The 22,641-nt window shown below is 41.0% G+C and overlaps 1 protein-coding gene across 1 annotated transcript in view; it reads left to right on the forward strand.

The window, feature by feature from the left end:
• TTBK1 (tau tubulin kinase 1) overlaps window positions 1-22,641 on the forward strand; it is an 89,604-nt gene that overhangs the window by 8,411 nt on the left and 58,552 nt on the right. Inside the window, exons 3-6 of the mRNA XM_010004995.1 lie at window positions 896-1,043; window positions 13,461-13,534; window positions 17,778-17,918; window positions 19,148-19,252. Coding sequence (XP_010003297.1) covers window positions 896-1,043; window positions 13,461-13,534; window positions 17,778-17,918; window positions 19,148-19,252 — 468 coding nt within the window. The remainder of the gene's footprint in view (window positions 1-895; window positions 1,044-13,460; window positions 13,535-17,777; window positions 17,919-19,147; window positions 19,253-22,641) is intronic.

Below are 22,641 nucleotides of genomic sequence, written 5' to 3' on the forward strand. Positions count from 1 at the left end.
CAGCAGGAGAATCAAGGAATCACATTCCAGGAAAGGCAGAGGATCCCAGCTTGCTTTGTGAGTGGGTGGCTACTCCAGAACAGGCAGATGATCTGTCTCTAGTAGGTTCTTATCAAATATGCTTAAATTTAGACATCCTTAGCTTTGAGTTTATGTCAGTTGAAATAGCTTTGATTTCCAAGTAGTGGTATCTTTCTATTGTGAAATAGTCTTTAATTTTTCTCAGACACAAAAAGCATCATTTGGTGTGGTTTAAAGCTAAAAAGAAGAAGGAGAGAGGAGACAATGGAAACAATGGAACTGTACTTATGGCTTGTACCTAACAGTTTTGAGGTAATGCAGTTGCCACTTCACCAAAATGTGGCACTGCAGTAACCTCACTATCAGAGCAGGTCAAGCACCTACAAGTATACAGCTGGATGTTTTGTTCTGTGTTTAGAATCCTGTCAATGAGGTGTGAACTTCATTTAACTTACTTCTTTAAAGCATTAGTTTTGACTAATATGGTAGCATTTTATGGCAGAGTTGTGTTTGTTGAGAGGAAATTACAGGTTTTACCTGCCATGGTGTGGATAGTGGTTCTGCTATCTCCTTGAAGGGCCTTCCCTTAAATTTTGGCAAGAACACCATTGAGGTAATAGGCATTATAATTTTCTTTTCAATGTATCTCATCATCACTTGCTAGGCTTGTTAATTGTTGTTACAGCAAAGAATTTATACCTAACACAGTCAAGTGGGCAGCTGGAGTTCTGCCTAGCTGTGCAGGGAAGGCATTCAGGCACAGCACCCATCGGTAGCTGAGTTTGTTCTTCCTATACAGTAAAGAAACTCTTTGAGAGCCAGTTTGATGTTGTCTCTCTTGTACATTGCAGCAAACCTCTTTGTACTTTTCTAGTTGAAGAAGATTGGTGGTGGTGGCTTTGGAGAGATCTATGAGGCGATGGATCTGCTTACCCGGGAGAATGTGGCCTTGAAGGTGGAATCAGCCCAGCAGCCCAAGCAAGTTCTCAAGATGGAAGTGGCTGTCCTGAAAAAGCTACAAGGTAAGGCAGAAAGCTCTTTTAAAGGTCACTGTGAGCTGCAAGTGTAGTTTATAATTTTCTTTGTAGCTTCCATCTATATGTGATGTTAGATGAAGTCATTCAGCCCAGAACGTTACTGCATTCTGCAAAGCATCCTACTCAAGTGAGTTTCAACCACAGGGACTATTAGTGTCTGCCAGGCTATAAGAACAATGAGGAGACTTAAACCATTGGTACACAGGTCTGTGCAGTCTAGTGATATTGATTAGATAATAAGGAATAGAGCAAGCAGTGTCTGATTACGAAACTAGATTAGCTGATTGCCTCCCAGAGGACCAGGACAGTGTTTGTGACTGTGGGCATGACGGAATCTCTAAGTAAAATGGTTGACTAGTAGATGAGTGCAAAAAATGGACAATGTGAAATATAGGGAAACTGGCAGTTACTGAATTTTACATCTACCTGACTGTCCTTAAGGCAAAGCAAAAAGTGATTTTAGGTCTGTTAGTTATGGGAGTGGTGGTTTTGAATTACATTAATCTGAATGATATGCGTATTCTTAATTTTCCCTAACGCAACTTTATATTAGTTTGGATGTGGAAGTCAGCCCTGGCACCATCTGTTTCTATAGTTGAATCTGGCAAAGCATATAACCAGGTTTTAAACTGACTGGGAAGCAGCAAAATGGGAGCCTCTTGACTCACATCCAACTTAAGAAGTTACATTTCCACTTAAGAAGTTACACTTAAGGGGTCTTGCCTTATGCCAGGATGCTGTTTTCTGTTTGCTCAAATGAAGCTTCAAATTAGGTTAAAAGTTAAAACTTCCTGTATTGATCTTTAAAGTCACAGTCATTCTCAGGAGTGAACTAGTAGAATAGGGTGAAAGAAGCCAGCCAGTGTCCGAAAGGCTTTTGCAGTGCTAGTGAGATACGCTTTAGCACCACAGGGTGCAAGGAAGCTGCAGTTGTTCCTGACTGAAGAAAGTGTCAGAAGGCTTCCACTAAAAACTGATTGCTAGAGGAGGATGTAACAAGAATTTTCCAAATCTGCCTTTGAGGAACTGAGAACTGCTGTTCGCTGAAGTGCATTATGCATGGATTTCCATGTGAAGGCCAGGACAGCTGTTGGCAGGTATAGTTATGTTTTCTAGTATATTATGCCTTTGAAGGGATATTCGTTTTTGCAGGATTCCTGCTTGGGCTGAGGAAACACCTTCCCATGAAGCAGTGAGTGGAATCCTTATCACCAGGACTCATCCTTCAGAGATAGTGTTGTGGCCCTATGTCTGCACCTGTACCTCTGCCCTTGCACAAAATCTCCAGAAATATGATTGAATTAGAGGGTGAGACTGTTGTAGGTCTTGTGAAACAGGAGTTACTCGATGTTTGTGATGGTTTGCCTCTAGGTAAATTATTTTTAAGGTCAGATAGCTTTCCACAGTTCAGCTCTTCTAAGAGGAAGACTGGCCTTTTTCAAATACACTGAATTGTAATAGATGCAGCTGAGCCCTGTAAAGAGAGTCAAAACAAAGGGGAAATCAACCCAGGTCATTAGAGGGAGGCTTGCTATTGATCTGTGAAAGGCTTGGATGCCAGAGCTCCCAGAGAACAGCAGAGCAGGTGCCTGCAGTTTGAAGGCAATGTAGTGAGGGCAAGCAAGGTGAAGATGCATTTGGAATTGCTCTGAATTGGGTGAGGGTGTGACTTTGTAGAATGGCAGATTATTAGAATACCAAGAGAAAGTGCTGTTATGCTGGCTAGTGTCAATATGTGTTACATCCAGGGTAGGAAATACTTGAAAAGCGTGAACTGAAGTCACAAAATCAGACCTGGCATCACACACAGTGCAACGTGTTGTCTAATAGTTGTGCTTTACCACTAGTATTTATTTCTGGAAAATAGCTGAGAATATCAAATGCTTAAAAAACCACCCACAGTTGTACATAGTATGATCCTGGTAATTGGGGAGAGGGAATGTGGGGGGTGGAGAATTAGGAAAGTCCTTTGGCAAAGCAGTTGGCAAATATTTAGGGACAGAAAAGGCAGGAAGCAGAATTGGCTATTCATCAGCTATCCTGCATTTCAGAATGACAAATTGCTTCAGCTGTATTTTTACAAATCAATCTGTTCTGTGAAGCATTTAGCTTTTTTGGTTCAAGGTTAATCCCTAGATGCCTTACTGAAATAAATGGTGAAGTTAAAATAAGAAACAAGGTTGAGAGAGTTGGGAATCGTGTATTGTGTATGTTTTCACTGTGAGCTGTTGTGAAGAGGTGAGAAGCATTTCAGAAAGGGAGATGCTGACTTTATCCAAATGGTGGATGGAGAAATTTGGTGGTATTACCACAGGTTTCAGTTGGTTCATGCCTTTCCAGGTAAAAAGCAAGGAAACAGTGTTGTCTAAAGCTCCTCTGTACTTTTCTGGTAGAATTGAACATTACAGTCCCTCTTACATAGTACAGCTTTATTGTTTTCTAATCAGGTGTCACACCAACATTAAAGAACTAATGAGCTGCTGCTGGTTTCAGAGCTTGTGATGAGAGCCTTGCAAGTTGCTAGAGCTTCACAGAGTTTGGGATAGAGAAGGCTGGCCATACTGCAGACCTGCTTCAGGACCCGATTTGGGATCAGCCCAACCTCTCAGTCCAGTAGCTCCTGATTGGTTTGGACTGCAGGCTGTTGCCAACAGTTAGACACTTTCTGGCACACTTTCTGGAATAGCCACCTAAGGAACACAGATGCAGGTCAGGTCCTTCACAATGTCCAAAGCTGTTTTCTCAGCTTGTGTGGGTAAGCTTGCTTGGGGAACAGGGAAATTGCATTCACTTTTTGGTACCACTAGGAATTTTGACCTTATCTCTGTGTATTACTGTCCTTGCTGCTCAGGAGGTCTGCAATCTCCACAGTGCCTGATTCTACCCGTGCTATCATTGTAGCATGAGCAGTTGGATCATCCGTGATTCCAGGCCTCTTCCTTGAGGAGTCACCATTTGAAAAAATACGGTCTTTCTTTCAAAATCCTCACCACATGGTGGCATCTAGGCAACCATACCTTGTTGTAGAGCCAGTGACCACTACAAATTATAACTTTGGACCTCTCTTTTACTTGAGATCACACCATGTGTTTCCGCATGTCTGCTCTAGGTGAAGTCCTCTGCTGTTTATCAACTGCAGCCTAAGCAACCCTTTTAATTTGACTACAGGAGTTGCTCACCACTTCTTTCTGGTTTGACTCTCTCTGGCTTGTCTGTCTCTTCCACGGGTGAAGGAGTAAGCAGGACTAAGTTTAACTGGAGGATCAGAGAATCTGCATTCCTTGAAGAAGGCTGCTGTGCAGTTCCCAGCTACTGGGTGTTATGGAGGCTCCCAAGAACCAGATTAGAGAGCAGACTTTTGCTGTAATAGATTCTTACATATTTATCTCTAAAATGTGCAATAAGTAACAAGCAACATGCACATTATATGAAAAATCCATAGTGTACAGCAATAATAAATGTGTGAATATAGTTGGTAAGTCTAGGAATAACAAATCAAAGTAATAGTATGAAAAAATGTAAGAAAAACTACTTCATAGACAGCTAATAGAGAATAACAAATCCGGAAGCAGTTTCAGGGGTAGTTTGGCACATCTGCACAGGGAGCTTCTGCTTGAATACAGCTTCTCTGCCAGAAGAATACTTGTAGTAGTGTGAAGCCCTCATTTTGTTCTCTTAACCCTACTGTAAAAGTATCTTTATGTGAGGTGACACTATTTGCACATAATTATAGCCTATTGGGCTTTTCTACTTTATAGTCAAGCATTTTGAAACCAAGCCTAAACTGCATTGGCAAAATACTTCTTGCAGGTGCTCCTTGCCTCCAGCAGGATTCAATATATATCTGCAAGTGTGTTGCTATGTAGACAAGCCTTTTGATCACATATATTCAAAAGTGAATGGAGATAGGATCTGTATGGTTAAGTGAATTAGCAACTTGCTCATCCAAAGAGCAAGAAGGGACTTTGCTGAGTTGTCTGTTTCACCCTCTTAAGCTATGTCTATATAAGTCAGCAGTATAGATCAGTGGATAGAAGCAGTTGCTCAGGCCTGTACATCTCCAGCATGTATGACATGGAGATGTTACATTATAAACAGCAGGTGTTTTGGAGATTATACTTTGGGTTAATTTTAATCTGGTCCCACTGTCTGAGGGACCAGCTGTTGATTTGGACTGTCACCTTTAGGATTTGGGTGCTATTTGGTGTGCACCTGGTATGGAGCTTCTGGGTCTGTTTGCTCAGAAGAGTTTACATGACTGAAGCCACTCTGTGAACAACACTGACACATGGTAACTGTGATGATTTTATGGCAGTATAGGAGCTTGCTTCAAAAGCTCAAGTCTGAGACTCCTGTTATTTAGAATAATGGGGAGAAAAAAATGATGTTTTCCTATCATTGAACTTGTGAAAGGAAGAGTTCAGTTACTTCTAGAAAAGCAGGTATTTTTCAGTGCTTTTCTAACCCTTTGGAACACAGACAGAAACCTCCCTGTTGTCTCTGTGACTTTTTTTCCTACCCTTGATTTGTTGTGGAGCAACATTAAGGTGGCAAAGTACCATCTGTGAAATACTGTCCTGACTCTTTTTCCTGTCTCTGAGGTCTTTAATGTTAATCAAAATGCAACAGCTCTGTTAGAACAGCTCTTGAACAGCTTTTGAGGTGCTTGTCTTGGGCTATCTCGGTGTCAGTCTGCCTTTCTAACAACAGCCTTAATTGCAGAAACAGTAAACCAGTATCCCTGATTATAATCCAGTGGATTATTTCCTCTAACTTTTGGGTTGCTGCAGAGAGGGGTGAGAAAACCATCTTCACATGCCAAACCAGCCACTGTCAGCTCTAGGTGCTCAGGTGGGACTGTGTGAGGTCCAGCAGCAGATGTCTTGAATTCAAAAGTATTCTCCCTGTTGTTACCCACTTCTCAATAGGTCTGTCTGAGAACACTTTGCGGGCTTGTGCGACTAGGATGGTGCAAAAGGATCTCTCAGGAGACGTGCAATTCAGGTACCTTCTGTTCCACATCTCCCCAGAATATGGATGTGGCCACAGGATTTGGCTGCCTTTACTGGAGTTCTCCTTGAAGCACTCTAACAGTCAGATTGTCAGTTGAAATGTCCAGATTATTCTGGTTTCTGTTCTTCTGGTTTTGCCCTGGTGTTGAGGCTACAGGACCCAGTGTAGAAGTTCTTGACCTCCCTCAGCAGCCAGGTGTTCATAAGCTCTCTTCAGTGTGTCGCTTCCTTTATAGATGCCTTCTTTTCAGTGTAACCAATCTCATTGCATAGGACTCTGATTAATTTTATTCTGCAGTGCAGAGATCTTCTGCATATTGAGTAGTGCACAATGCAGCCTGGTCACAGGCATTGTACTTGATTTTATTACAGCAGATAGTGAAGTAAGTTTGTGTTGCTTGTTCCCTTTACTGCCAGGGGTTGGACAGGTAAGGATTTCATAGCAAAATAGGGGAAGAAAAAGGATCTTGCTTGCTTTTTCTCATTTACCAGTCCTACTCTTTTCTTTTTGCATAGGTGAGTTTTTAGTGTTAACATGGGGCCTTATCTCTCTGTGATTAGTTTTGTAGACATGTTGTGTATGTTTCTACAGTATTTTGTGAGGTTGCTGTAACCAAACTATATATAAAGGCTGGGAAGCAGGGTAAATGACCCATGGCAGGTTTTTAGGCTATCACAAGGTGGCAGATTCAGACATGTGATATAGCTCTAGTATCTCTGCCCAGCACTTCATTTTTCCATGTGGAAGAGTCCTATGGGTGTTTGAATGAACATAGGCCACATATGTTCTTTGTCAGCCATGGAGTCATGGAATATGGGAAGAACATGGGCTGAATGAAAGAGGATTTAAACCACATTATTTTGAGGATGCATTGAATTCTAGCTCCTTTTGTATTCTGCTTTGCCTTGTGTGGGATCTATTATCATTTGCCCATCTCTGGATAGAAAAGATACTTTTGTATTCTGCTTTGTCTTGTGTGGGATCTATTATCATTTGCCCATCTAAAAGTTTTTAGTGATCTTGGGGAAACAAGTAGAGAAAATTATGCCATGCAAAGTCAGGCAGTTTCACTTTTAACTGCTCGATTCGAAGATTATGCTCAGCCTTTTGTTTTATGTCCATTAATTCATACATTTATTACAGATGCACTAGCAAGGTTAACCCAGTTGATGAAATCCTAGTTTTGATTACTATTGGATGTCATTATTTAAGCCTTACTTCCAGTGTAGAATTTTATTTCTTTCATGTTCAAAGCTTGTCTCCTTGTCTCCAGCTGAGTTGACAAGTCCCTGAAGAGAGCTAGTTTGTCCAGCCAGAGCTAAAACTTGCTAACTGCAAAGGAAAGAAAACAGTATGCTGGCCAGCTTTGCCAAGCTACAGATGCCATTTCCAAGTTAGAAGATTATAAAAATAACTCTTGTTTAATTTTTCTAGTCCTGATGGAGCCTCCATTTCTTTAGAATATTTGTACAGAAGTTAATTCAATTTTCACACAACACAAAATCTGTGATAAACTGCTAAACCTCATACTATGATACTATGATATACCTCATACTGATGTTGGCAGGTGAATATAACACATAGCTGTAAAATGTATATTATATCTAAAACACAGAGCATGAGAAATGGCTGCAGCTTTCCAGATGCCAGGTAGAGCAATTGTACAGCCAGATGTCCACAACTGTGCATATAATAGAGACCCTGGCAATGCCAAGTGCTCAAGCAAGTTATGTCATCAAGCACTTGGTCTTTTCCTACACAGTTGTCTGTGGGGTTTGGCTGTTGGCCAACCATGTACCATTGGTTTTGATGCTTCATGCATTACCTGAATAAAAAGAAGCTTGACTGACAGTTCTGGAATTAAGCTGAGTTTGTTCACTGCTTACATGAAAGGCAGGCATTAGAAAAAAAATAGTGTTTGACAGTGAGAGATCTAGAGGGTAATTTAGGCTGGCAAGGGGGCATTTCTGGAGGTCTCTAGTAAAACCTCTTGCTCCAAGCTGAAAAAAGCAGATCAGGTTCCTTTGGGCCTTTTCCTGTGAAGTTTTGAATCCCCTCCAAAGATGGGAGATCCCACAGCCTCTCTGGACCCCCATACCAGGGTTTGACCACCCTCAGGGTCAAATGAAAAATAAATGACAAATAATGGGAATTCCCCATGTTGCAGCTTGTGTCCAATGCCTACGAGTGCCCCTCTGAGAAATGTCAGGTTCCATCTTCTCAGCAGTCTCATGTTAGGTGTCTTCCACTAGCAGTCAGGTTCCTGTCTGCAGCCTTCCTAAGCCTGAACAAACCCAGTTTTGCAACACATTCTTTGAATGTCAAGTTCTCCTTTTCCTGCAGTCATCCTGGTGGCCACTGCTGGACTCACACCATTATGTCAGTGTTGGTCTTGTACTGCCAAGAAAATGCAAGAATTGGTAAGGTAACAGTTATAAGAGTAACAACAATTGCCATCAGATTTATAATAATATACATATTATTTAATGATAATAATAATCATCATCATCATCTGTGGAGTAGAAGTTTCTTCAGTGTTTTGGGTGGACTGTTAACAATGAGACAGCACATCTATGGAGATGAATCACAAAATAATTGTAGCATAAATTGAAAAGATTAAATTATTGAAGTCCTTTGGGAAGAAGAGTGATTATTTGTTTTCTACAGGTAAAAAAGGCAGGAAATATGGATTCTACTACCTAAAAAAAGATACATAAATTGCAACATTAATGTCAGATATTTCTGTCGTACTATTTGGTTTGTTTCATGGCTATATTGAAAATATATTAGGATGTTTAAGAACTTAAATGAGTAGAAGATTGGAATGAATATTGGTTTCTAGAAGCTTTAAATTGATTTGTGTGGAAAAATATGCTCAGAAAAAGGATCATATTTAATTTTTAAGTGCTGTGTAATTGAAGTTTTTTGTGTAATTAAAGTTTTTAAGTAGTAACATGAGGTTTTTTATCATATCTCTACAAGGACCTATGCTAGAGTGGAAGGGTTTTCTGCATACTTGAAGTTATGTTTATACATGAAGATATTGTTATTGACTGTAATTTTCAGATTTCTTCAGAGCAAGAAATGCTGAATACCATTTCAATAATTGTAATATTTGTTTTTCTTATGCAGTATTATATGGGAGATTATTATGTTCATTTTAGCAGTAGAAATGATATTTTCTGTGCGTGAACATTAAAGGCAATTAAAACCTTGTTCTAACTAAATGCTTGGAAATTCAATGCATGTGAACCAAAATAAAACACATGTTCTCTGAATCTTTTCTCAGGTCATATGAACATCCAGCTGACTTATTCCTCCAGCCTGTGTTAGTTAGTTAACAGGCCAAAACTTGATAGTCTCTCTGTTCCTTTACTTTGTTGGAAGATAACGGCTTTGTTCTAGTACTGAACAAATACAGAGACATGATTTACAATCTTCTGTAATATCAGAGCGGCTTTTAATTGGAACAGACTAGCAAAGGAGCAAGTGTGATCTGGCAGTTAGTGCAGTACAGTGGTTGTGAGACTCCCCATATTAAGTATACCTGGAAAAAAATATTTGTATTTCCTTTTCTTGCTTTTCTGTGTTAAACTATGCTTTGCTGCCTTCTGTGCTCTGATCTTCATACTTGAGAAGGGCATGGTTGTGGACAGGCTAGAGAGGGTCCAGAGAAGGGCCACAAGGGTGATCAGAGGACTGGAGAACCTGCTGTAGGAAGAGAGGCTGAGAAAACTGAGTTTATTCAGCATTGAGAAGAGAAGACTTCAGGGAGACCTTGTTACCATGTTCCAGTACATAAAGGATGGCTACCAAGAAGATGGAGACTCCCTGTTTACAAGGGGTCAAGTGGAAAAGACAAGGGGTACTGGGCACAAGTCGGTCCTGGGGAGATTCTGATTGGACACAAGAGGTAAATTTTTCACTATGAGGACAGTCAAGAATTGGAAGTCTCCCAAGGGAAGTGGTAGATTCCCCCACATTGGACAGTTTTAAGTCTCAGTTTGACAGGGTGCTGAGCCATCTCATATCAACTATACTAGTACATAGAAAGGTTGGAGGTCCCTTCCAATCTGGTGTTCTGTGATTCTCTATGTGTGAGTAAAGAGGGTTGTTTCCTTCTGCCTTAAAGGAAAGTATAACAGTCCCATCATGCTGGCTGCACAGGAGGTTAACATGACTGATCTGCAAGAATCCCAAAATCCTGTCAGCCTCCATCTGCTACTTGAACATGAACTCCTGCGAGAGAGCAAACAGTTGTAACCTGGTGACTCCCTTAGTTGAAATGAGTGAAAAAAGGAATAAAAGCCTTGGAGAGGTTGATGGTGCAAGCATTTATCTCATCTATATGAGCAGCTGGCTGAACACAGACCATCTCTACATGTGGCCTGCTTTCGCCACACACTTCTGTTTCATGCAGGAATTGGTCTTTCTCCCCCCCTTTCTTCTTCTTTTACTGGTGTTGCTTGTGTTGCAGAATAGCATGTGGGAGAGCTGTTTCAGTAAGAGCCTAAATTCTCAAGACCAGCAGGTCAGGTAGGAGCCTATTTTAGGCTGGAAATGAAGGAGGATTTAGTATAAAGTCAAGTCATTTTGCGGATGTAGGTCATAAAGAACTGTCATTCAGTTCATGACTTTAAAAAAATGATAGTAAGCAGAAACATGTCAGCCTAAACGTGCGTCAAATCTTGAAGATAATAAATTAAAGATGTAAATGCTTTTCTTTCTGTAAAATGCTGTGACCCAGAAAACAATAACGTAATGGATGAAACTAATTTAAAAAAAATAAATTAAAAAAAGGTCTTGGCAATACACTCAATATACTCAGAAGAGGCAGCACTGAATTAGCAGGGTTGTGTCTTAAGTCACGATCAAGTGTATTGGATTTAGGTGGCCAGGTTCTCCCTGTTAGTGAATTGGTTTTTAATGTTCCTCTCTGTAGTTCTATAGCAATAAAAAGCACATGGTGTCCTGCTTAGAGTGCTTTGCAATTATTAAAAACAATAAAAGCAAGTAAAAATAGGAGTAATTCACACTTTTTACTACACAGTAGCTCTCACTGCCAGTAGAAAAAGTAATTGTTTTGGCTGTTGCCTCAACATCCATCTCCTGGTGCTCTGAAAGGCAAAACAAAGCCAAGTGGGACTCATAGTGTAAGTCAGCCAGGCTGGTCTGTGTGCATCTGTATGGTCTTAAAGGAGTCAGGTCCAGGGTAAGTGTGGATCTTTCCTGGCCTGTCCATCCTGTCAGAGGCCTGCCAGGTTGCTGAATCACACAGGCATCATTAAATCCTAAAGAAACATAACTGGTTCCTTCTGAGGTTATCCAGGTATATTGACTTTGTAGCCATGATTCTGGCTTTGAAGCTGCCCTCACATCAGCAAGCAGCACAGCCATGTGTACTGGGACCGTGGCGGAAAGATGTATAGGACACCTTGGTAATGCCAGGATGTGTGCTATACCCTGTCAGTGTTTCAAGGCATTCCCTCAGAAAACCAAAAAACCTGTATGTCAAAATTAAACCTGAATTTGCAATGAATTTGCAGATAGTAGGAAACTAGTGACACCCAGTACTCATGGACACACACAGGACATAGGCTTGATATGTGAGAAAAAGGATCAAGGAAGAGAATGCACACTCTCCTGATACATACTGAAGAAGGTACTTTCCTAATCTCTGAATATTTTTTCCTGAAATATGGTGGCTTGTGACATACCTGGATGGCTTCAGTGTGGTCTTACACTCTCAGTCCTGAAACTGGAGAATGTCCTTAAGTCTGTGCTAATCTTGAAGGATCTGCAGCCACATAACCTTCCTGCTTATCTAACCAGATATAGGTCAATACTAGCATTGGTTGGTTGTTGGTTGGTTTTAAGCCTGTTCTTCCAAAGAGAGTAAGGGGTAGCCAAGGCTTCTGTCCCTCCTGTTCTGGTTTCCAGCAGCTCTATTATCTCCTAGTAGTAAGAGAGAAGAGTGTGGATGTTCTGCTGTGGATGTGGCTGAGCCCTGGAGGGCATGTTCTTGATGCTTCTACAGAGAGTCCAGGGATGGAGCTCCATTTTCCACAGCTGTATATATATTGCTCTGGTACCAGTGAGAAAGCAGCTTCTCTGTCTCCTGCTGCTTTCCAAGTCCCTATTCTGTCACATCTTGCAGTTCCCAGCAGTTTTTGGTGCCTCAGGACTATGGTGCACACAACCAAGGTGTTACAGGCAGTGCCAAATACTGATTACTGTATGTGTTCATCATCTTCCTTTTTTATTTTAAAAGTGGGAAGTAGAAAACAATAAGCTTATGTTTAAAAACTAATTAAAATCACCATTGCTCGAGTGCTACAAAGAAATACAGGGAAATAGTCACTGTCTTCCCAGCTTAGAAACCCTACCAGGACACAAATGTTCACCGTTGCATTGTGCATCAACGTTTACTCTGTTATCAGTAGTCTGCTATTAGAGGAATGCATGCATCATGCTTCCTCTTCTACTAATACAGAGAGCACATCATCACAAATCCACTACAGGTCAGGATCTGAAACCACAGCCTCTCCTCCCTCTGCATTTTATTTTCTTTTTTTTCTTTTGTACGATAGGTCTTGCCTAGTACCACACGGTGAAATGTAGATGTTGCAGCATTTTGTGCCACAGAGAATGAACCCAGAGGACTAGCTGAGTGTTGTGGGGTGGCTAGTTTGTTTTGATTTTGCCTGAATAGATGTAGTTTATACTTCTAACACCATGCCAGAACTTGACATTAAATTGCCCATGTTTATTTCCTGCTTTTATATAAAATTGCTTTAATGTTTCAATTGAGTTTTTCCTTAAGCATCTTTCTTTTTCTGATATTTGGCTATTAAAATCAAGGTTTGTCCATGCTGAAGGTAGCATTAGTGTAACTAACTGTTCCAGGGTAAGCAATGCTAATAGGCAAGTCTAGTGGTGGTGTGTAAAAGTCAGCATTTACTGAGTAAAGTTGGTGTCATGACTTTAAGTGTGCTGCTAGTGAACCTGTGAAACTGTTCCCATGTGTGCTACCAATGGTTTAGTTTAGGGGTGGTGGTGGCTGTGGTGGTGGTGCGTGCATGTGATGGTGGTATAAACTGCAGTTTGTCACACTCTCACTTGTGCCCTGTGTCAGTTTGAGGATTCAAGGATCTTTGACAGTAATTTACACTCATGGCTGTTTCAAAGACAGTTTTCTTGTTAAATGTCAGTATACTACTGAGCTATGGGTTTGAGAAGCACAGACAAAATCAGCCTGGTCTGCCAAACCTACAGGTGCCTGATGCCACTTACAGTTACAAGCCTTCAGTCAGAAACCATTCTTCTAAAAATCTTGACCACAGGGTTTTTATCTTGTGTTCTATTCCATGTGTTTCTGTTTCTTTTCAGGGAAGGATCATGTTTGCAGATTTATTGGCTGTGGAAGGAATGAAAAATTTAATTATGTGGTTATGCAACTTCAGGTAAGTTCTGTGCTTCCCTGTTCCCCTCTGTCCCATGAGGATGATGTCACAGGGAAGGATTTGCAGTAAGACAATAAGGTTAAGCACTGGTGTAGAGACTTTATTGTACATAGAAAGTGGGAAGACTGGCAGACAGTGAGAAGGGGTGGTGTTGCTGTTATATCCCTTGGGATAGCCCTGGTTATCAGGGTGCACTAAGTTATTCCATAGCTTTGCTTTTCTGTTTAAGATGACTTTCAGTCAGTTTTGTATGGAAAACACTCAATTCAGACTGCTCACAGGAGCTATCCACAATTCAGTGCAGCAGTGGCAGCTGTTAGAAGTATCTCCTGCTGAGCTCTGTGATGCAGCATTCAAAATGTGTCTTGTTAGCAGAGCTCAGGGTGAGGTGAGAGCCAGTGGTCTCACACCAGCAGCACAGGCTTCTCTATGAAAGGAAGTGATCTCTCACTCCCCTGTCTCTACCAAGCTCAGCAGTAGCTTGGCTATGCTGTGAAAGTGTTTTTTCCTATTTGCTGCTGATATTAAGTCAATATGGGTAAATACTTGGGTAGCTACTACATGGTGACTGTACTGCTAGGCAGCCAGCTACTCCTATCAGAGTTAGTCAGCAGAAATCTTACATGGGTGTCTCACACAAGCCACATTAACAGCAGGAGCTGCATGGGCCTCTGCATGCTTCAGCATGAAATTCACCAAAAACACATACATAGTTAGATATTCAGAGACCAAATGTGGTGGCACTGTCATGAAAACAGCTTTCTTTTTCATGAAGCAGCTTTATTTTACAGCAAGTAGTCACAGGAGAAAGAGTTGGAGGGTAAGAAGTGGGAAGAGATGGCTGAGTTAAAAACACATGGAGGAAAGGCCTTTAAGGGAGAGGGACATTGTCCCTGGCTCAAGGGAAAAAATATTTTCAAGCTAAAGGTGCTTCTTTCTGACACAGTAATCTAGGAAGCTAACCTGTTTCAGCACCAGACATAAGAGTTGACAGGGAACTTGTCCTATCTTTCTGGCAGCTTGGGTGGTCAGGGCTTTGCTGTTCAAAGGACTGTATGGTTATACAGTACAAGCCCACCCTTCTGCTGAAGAGCTTACAGCCCATGTCATGTTTCTTTGTGTATAATTTGGCTGCTAGAACATGCTGAAGGAAAGTGAGAAGGCTGCAGCACTAAGTAGTGAGAAGTAAGCTGCTGCATAAACTGGGAGGTTGTTTTTAATCAGTGAATGGTGAATTAAATAAAAAAGACACGAGGAGAACCCAGCACTTCTTAAAATAAACTTTCTATTCTTTTGAAGTTTAATTCTATTTTGCAAGGCAGATGTATACAACCAGTAAATTTGTGGTGCTTGTGTTTGCCTTTTACACACTGTTGGCATCCCAACTACTCTTACAGATAGAAAAAACGTTTTGCTCTCTAATGAACCTTGGCTGCTGCTGCTGCTGCAGTGTCAGTGTGGTTATGATTCTTGAAAGTGCTAATCTGGAGCTCATGCAAGGACAACAAGGCTTCTAAACCCTCAATCCTATCCTTAAGAAGCCTGATGAAGATGGCTATACCTTGGGTTACACACTGTGGCATCCCAACTACTCTTACAGATAGAAAAAACGTTTTGCTCTCTAATGAACCTTGGCTGCTGCTGCTGCAGTGTCAGTGTGGATATGATTCTTGAAAGTGCTAATCTGGAGCTCATGCAAGGACAACAAGGCTTCTAAACCCTCAATCCTATCCTTAAGAAGCCTGATGAAGATGGCTATACCTTGGGAAAAAAACAACTCTTCACAGAATCTCATGCTTGCTAGCCTGTTCTTGGCTATGGAGCTGAGCTTGTAGAGGAGGCAGAGCTAAAAATAATTTCATTACTTTCATACTTACAGCATTAGCTTGTTTTGCACCATCACTCTTCAGGCTAAAATTCTCCTTCAACTTCTAGGTCCACTGAGACTATCATGAGATTTATCATGTGTCCCTCTGACTGGTTTGTACTGCAGTTATCCTTTTCTCTTGAGTCACTGGGACCGAGGCTGCCACTCTAAACTTTGCAACTCATTGCGTCTTCTCTGCTTCTTAGCCAGCCTGATGGTGTTTGTTTGGAAAATAATGCTTACTTGCTCCTTTCCTGGGGGCACTATTGGATATTCACATGTCTGTGGCTGTTTCTGGAGAGTCGGTGCCTAAGACCATCTCCCAGACCAGATGGGGAAAATTATGGCACATTTCAGTGTGTGGCTCTTAAAAAAAATTGCCTTTCCCTATTACCATTGGGTAAGAGAGTTAGTGTCCAAGCAGTGACTTTACAATAGAACGAAACATCTGCTGTCAGTTCAGTAACTTAGATCTTTCAGGACAGTGACAACAAATCTGTGGTGCCTCTAGTAAACTGTCACATAAATTAAAAAAGAAAAGCCTTAGAGAAGCGGCTTAGTCTTACTTGCTGAGGAGCAGATGTAATACAGTTGCTGTGGGTTGGCTATATCTGTGTTAGCTGACCTCTATCAAGTGTGGTTATTCAAGAGACCAGAGCCCTGAAGTGCAACATGGGTCAAACCAATCTGAGAGCCTAGTTGCACTTGGCTGCTTAATGTCTACAAGTAACTAGAGAACTGGAAATGGGTAGATGAATAGATGGCATTTCACCAGTTTGTAGAGCAATCTGTGTTTTCCCATCAAATGTTTGGAATCTGTTAGGTATCTTCAGTTGTGAATTTTGTTTGAATACACCTGGACTTGTATTGTCAGCATGTGTGTGGAAGCAGAATCAAGAGATTCTGTAGCAGTAACCATCATGTCCCTGTAACTTTTGTTCTTGATGCATGTTCTCTGAAACTGTGGACTCTTAGTCTTTATGTTTCTGATCAATCCATTAGATCAATCTATGGATTAGAGGAATAGTCTGCCATAAAATGTACTAATTTTGACATCTCTCTCTTTACCTCTTTAGATTTGTATAGACAAAACTGAGATGGCAGAGCTTAAAGAATAATGTGATGCTTCTGCTATTTAGTCTGTAGTTCTTTTTTGTTGTTTTTTGTTTGGTTTGGTTGTTTTTCTAAATTTTCTATTTTCATGCACAGATACTGCAGATAGTGTTTTTGTGACATGCTTATCATATTTGTACTGCTTTAATGTTTAGATATCTCAGAGAACAGTGCAAGTTTGTTCTTAAATCAGCTTCTGTATAGTGTGGGTTTAACAGTAAGGAGATGCTGGGCTCATACAGTCTAAGGCATTGCTGTCCATGCTATGCCTATTTCCCAAACTACTTCAGCTCCCAAGGTAGTGGTCTGGTATCTTCTTACTGCAAATACATCACTTAAAAGTTAAAAATAAGTATTGGAAGATCATATACAAGAAATAGAGCAGATAAAAGGTGAGCACCTGTCTGACTAGCACTTCTTGTCACAGTTTAGTGCTGGACTGGCAATTAAATGAATGACAGGTTGCTTTATGTTTATCCCCTTCCCTCTCCTTATAGGGAAAAGAGAGGGAATAACGGAGAGATACCCATATGGGTTGGAAACTAAACTATGCAGCTTTAATCAGGCAGTAGTGATGAAAAGGAAAAGTAATGGAATATATACAAATATATACAAATATACACAAAAGCACTATCACTCTCTTCCCCCAATAATGCCCACATCACCACTGAGGCTGCAGGGCAGGCCCTGGAAAAGTCCTGGACTCAGCTCCTGGAGTCAGTGGCAGACAGTAGCTGGGACGTAGGAATACAGGGATCTGGGTCAAAGGCAGATGAATTGATGGAATCCTCCCAGGACATCGGCCATGGAGAAAGAGAGTGAGCATTGACCCTTGTGATTCATCAGCTTTATATCCAGTATGATATGGTTGGGATGGGATACTGTGTTTGGTTACTTTTGGTCACCTGTCTGGTCTGCTCCTCCCCACAGGAGGGTCTCAGGTGTGACCCCGTACTCCCTTCTGGTTCTGGAGCATAAGATGTTTAGCAGAACCACACAGTGGCCTTGGTTCTGCATAACCATTATCTCTCCATATCTGTGAACATCAAGCATTACCAGGCCCAGAGGCAGACACTGACTGGAAAACATGCTGTTAATTTCAGCAGCTGCAGCTACTTAGAAGGGACTTACTTGAAAAGTAAAATCACAGAATGGAAATCAGTTCTATCCTGGCTAAAAGCAGGACACAGCTTTTTTCAGGATGCATGCTAGAACTTGCAGTGCTTTAGTGTGATGGTTTATGTGTTGTATTGTTTATTTCAGGGCCGGAATCTTGCAGATCTCAGAAGGAGTCAGCCTAGAGGGACTTTCACACTGAGCACAACGCTGCGATTAGGCAAACAGATCCTGGAATCAATAGAAGCCATTCACTCTGTGGGATTCCTGCATCGTGACATCAAGCCTGTATGTTGTTTTGGAAATTTTCCTTGTGGTCCTGTGTCTGTCTGTTCTGCCTGACTCAATAAAGAGAGTCTGAATATGTGCAGATCTCAGTAGAGGCGTTTAGGCCTCCTTGCACACTCCCACTGTCTGACACAGTGGCTTTTTTTTCTCTAAGTACAGAATAATAATACAGTTTTGTCATTCCTTTAAGTGCACAGTAGCTTTTATCAGCACAGGCTGCTCCATGGTGGGTTAATAGCTGTCAGTCATACTTGTACCAGTCAAGATCACATGATGAAGCAACCTAATTTTTAACGAACTTTTGGAGTCCAACCAATTATTACTATAAAAGGGGTTCAGAAAGGATGTCTTGCTGTGTGACCTATCACTTTAATAAATGTGATTTCATGTATTTGACTTACCTAAATAATCCTCTTGAATCCTTTCTGAGCAATTGCAAAAAAAAATAAAATGGAGCACAGTTTCCATGCTGTCACAGTGTTGGTCATCTGCCTAGGTAAAGCACAATGATTCCAAGCCTCACTGTAGGAGCCAGTCTTTTTCTTACAGCTCCTCAGTACTTGACCTCAACATTTGTTGCCACACCACCCCTGGAATCATCTTCCTTCCATCAAAATAATTTGCTGCTTTTAAAATCAGTTGGTTTTGGCTAATTGGATTCAGCTGAAAATCAGTCACTTATGTGACTTGCTACAAACCCTTTAGTAGCCATCCATTATGGTAAAGATATAACTTTAAGATGGGGGTTAAAAAAGAGCTGCTCCATTTGCTTGTTGTCAGTTTCTTTACTAAGAACCAAATCCAGTGTTTTTTCAGATATCTGAACGTTCAGATAAATTTAGGTAATGCCATACAGTTAGGGCAGAATAATGCACGATAGCAGCTGAACCGTGAACAGAAGCATTTGTCTACAATAACTCCAGCCTGTTATGCAAGTGATGGAGCTCTCACTGCAGAGCTAGGGGTGTTAAATGTATCTCTTTTTCATAGCAGCTGAAATTTATCTAAGCTAATGTGAATTTTAATTATTTTGAGACTCCACAGTCACTTATCTGCAGAGCTAACTGCTTAACATGGCCATGATCCTCTAACGATTATATTTAAGATGCATCTTGAAATTATTCTCTTAGACATGTTTCCTCCAGATGCATGTGGGGCTATGTGATGGCCACCCTTAAACAAGTTACTGGTATCAAAATGTGGTTTTTTCTCTTGCTATCTTTATCTAGTCCAATTTTGCCATGGGTCGCTTACCTTCAACATACAGGAAGTGCTACATGTTAGACTTTGGTCTGGCCCGTCAGTACACCAACACTACTGGTGAAGTCCGGCCAGTAAGTAAATTTTAAGTAATTTTGTCCAATTCTGCAACTGGTTAGGCATGGAAAGATTTTGTTTGTTTTGTGGTTGTTATGTTTTGTCATTATACTGGGTGGCATTTTCTGCCAGGAGAGAAGCAGCAGGTGACTCGAACTGAGGTGAAAGTCTAAGAAGGGATCCTTGCTTGTGTCTTACAAGGTGTGTTGTTTGGTTGTGGGTTTTTTTTCTTTTTTTCCTCAGGATAAGAATGTTTTCCACAGTCTTGGAATACTTATTGCATACATTATGGCCAAGTAAAGAGGGTGAGCCATGTAACTTCTGTAGTCCCAGGGGACTGGTCTAGTTCAGTTCTCTGAGATCTAGGGAACAAGGTCCGTGCATTCTTAAAGCATTATATTAAAAATCTCTAGGAGTTAGAGGCTGACGTGATTTGTGAGGCTGAGCTTCCTGTGAACTGCAGCCTGTAATGCTGTTCTCACCTTTGCCTGGTGTTGGTTTTGACTAGATTTCTTAGCAGGAGTATTTCAGTGTGCCTGCTTGGAAGGGAGGTAAGGGCAGGGGGCACAACTCACACCACGTGTTCTCTTCAGTCCTTTTACCAGCACTTTATTATCTCGTGTCACTCACAAGGATGAGTTAAGCTTCAGATGCCCTAGATATCAATCAGAGCATTCCTAGGTTTATTTCAGAATACAGCACAAGCAGAGAGGGCTCAGATGATCTCTCTGTTTATCATCCTAGGCTTGTACCTTTTGGCCTGCACATCTTTTCCATCTGAAAGATAATTGTTTTTCCAGAAAGTGTTGACAGTGTGAAAGCTAAATTCAGAGGCTCTGTCTGTACTGCAGGATATGGTTAGGGAGCAGGAAGAAAGCAATGATACATTAAGATACACACACATATTTATTTCAATCCCTTTTAATATTATGTTACAGTCACCAGACTGATCCTTTTGTGTCTTTGCTGCCTAATACTCCTGTTGAGTCCCACTTACCTGAGTGAGACATTTGCCCAGAGAAGCATGGTCTGATTGCTGCCCAAATAGTGCACTGAGGATTAGGAAAAAGATCAGAGTGAAGGGCAGTATGAATCCAGTGAAATGGGATGTTTTCTGGGTTTGTTTGTTTTTTTTAATTCAAGAACTTTCTCTTTTATTTCACCAAGGATGTTATTTCCAGCCAAGGTAGATTCTTCTTTCTCCATTCTCTTTAAGTTCCTTCATCCATGAAGAATACAATTAGCAGATTTATAACATTATCATCTTAAGCCTAGATCTTTTTGAGTTGATTCCGAGGTATAATATACAAGAGAAGAAGGATCTCATTTTCTCTTTTTCTGGAAGTGTGTCTGAATTTTGGTTTCAATTGTAATTATTGATTAAGAGGCATTTTCTGCTCAAGTAGGATCTGTGCAGTTTCTTACAGTTTCAGAACAGTTGTCGTACTTTATAAACAATACCATAAAAAGTACTTGCTGTTTTCACATCCTCTGAAATTCATGACCTCAGTCTTGCTTGTCAGCTTTTCAGAAAGACTCTGAATGACTTGCTTGTATTACAGATAATGGGCCTGGCTTTTAGGATGCTGTGGCTTTGTTTTGGTGTTTTAACTTACCTTGTGCCTTCTTGGTTTTGGTCACTTTTCTGTTTTGAAAGGACCTTTGATTTTGAAAAAGGGAAAAAACAGTGATTCTGTAGAGCAGAATCCTCTTAGAAAGCTGCATTGGCACTGATTTTATGTATTTAGTTTTTCTATGTGTGCAATTCACTGATGCCAAACTGTGTGATTTGGTTTTTATATGAAAAGGCAAGAATTTCCTTAGTAGGCAGACAGCATAGGATGTCACTAAAAAGGTCTCAGTCTGATTTTCTGGAGATTGATTAAAGCTGTGAGGTGGGATAATTTCTATTGTTCATGATCTTCATGGAGCATTAGTTCCTTCCGCCCCAGTTGTTACCACTTTGGCTTTCCAGACCCTCTTTCAAGGGCTACCACAGTAGCTGTTACCTAGGGAGCTGTTACTCTGCTAAGCCTCTGATGAGCAGTATCTGTTTGGCTTGTATGTTTTTACTGAGGATACCTACCTGACAGTTTAACTCGATTTCTCAGCATTTGTAGAGTTATGGGCCACTTGGCTTGACAAAATCCAAATTTATTCTGAATCATAATGTATTCTGCCCTTCTAGGAAAACAAAACTGATCTGCCTTCTGTGGGATGCTAATGTTAGCACAAACAGCTTTGGATAAAAACTATTGCACAGATGTGATTTCATGAGAGCAGTCTCACCCCTCTACCACTTACCCCTTGCCAGATGTTATGAAATCTCCTGGATAACAGTCTATCAGATGTCACATTGCTCTATAAAGACAGAAGGTGGTTGGAGCCAGAAGGTGTGTAAGGAAACATCAACAGCATTTTTTCCCTTGTTAGTAATCAGCAAAACTCAGCTGCTCCCAGCAGTCTCATTATTTGATATTCCTCTGAGGGTAGTAGAAGTCAGTCTTTGCTAGTTACTCCTTTGAACATGTAGAGGAGTTATGCATCAGTCATGTAGCCATTTGGTATCCATTGTGTGTTGAGAACTGTTTAGGGCCTGACTGAAGGCTCTTGCTTTGCCTGCCATCAGCATTTCTGGTATTTGGATCAATGGCAACATCCTTGCTAGTAAGAGTGTCTCTGGCTATTATGATAAACAGGTCAGACATCTAGTGGAAAAAAAAAAATCTTAGTCTTTCCAGAAGGTTTTCTTTTCAAACACTTGTGAGGACAGGGAAATGAAGAAAAAGACAGGCAGGTTGACAAAACTGCTCATTTCTCTGTGGCTCCTCCTTGCTCCTCCAAGCCTCATTCGCTCCTGTTTGAATGGTGGCAAATACTGGTTAAGGTCTGTGATCTGTTTTCAGCAGGGTATGTTTGATGTGCTTCTCAAGGGACCACTATCAGTTACAATTCTTGAAGTATTCCCAGTCCATTACCCTTAGTAACAATTTTCTGCTGCTATATACTTACCTATTTACTAAAACAGAGACATCACATCAGGACAGTAGATGAGGCTTCCGTTTCCTGAAGGAAGGAGTCCTCAGTGGCCTTTGCTTCTTCTTATGGACATTTGGTTCAGGCCCAGCTGGCTCACCTGACATGTCTTGTTCCTCCTCACCAGTTCCCAGGTTACTAAATATATGTGTGCACTGGAAGTGCACATCTGCTTGTGGAGTAGGAGCCTCTCCTGCTATTAGTGTCCCTCCTCTTGAGAGTCTCCATCTGTTGCTCCTTTTAGCTAGACTGCTAGCTGTCCCTTTTTCCTTGCATTGCAGCTTCCTGATCTTCACTTTCATGATCCCAAATAAGATGTGACTAATACTCCACAGGTTCAGAGGCTCTGTGAAGGTTCTGCTGATCTGTT

This window comes from Chaetura pelagica, unplaced genomic scaffold (assembly GCF_000747805.2).
Source record: "Chaetura pelagica isolate M959 unplaced genomic scaffold, ChaPel_1.0 scaffold8, whole genome shotgun sequence".
NCBI lineage: Eukaryota > Metazoa > Chordata > Aves > Apodiformes > Apodidae > Chaetura > Chaetura pelagica.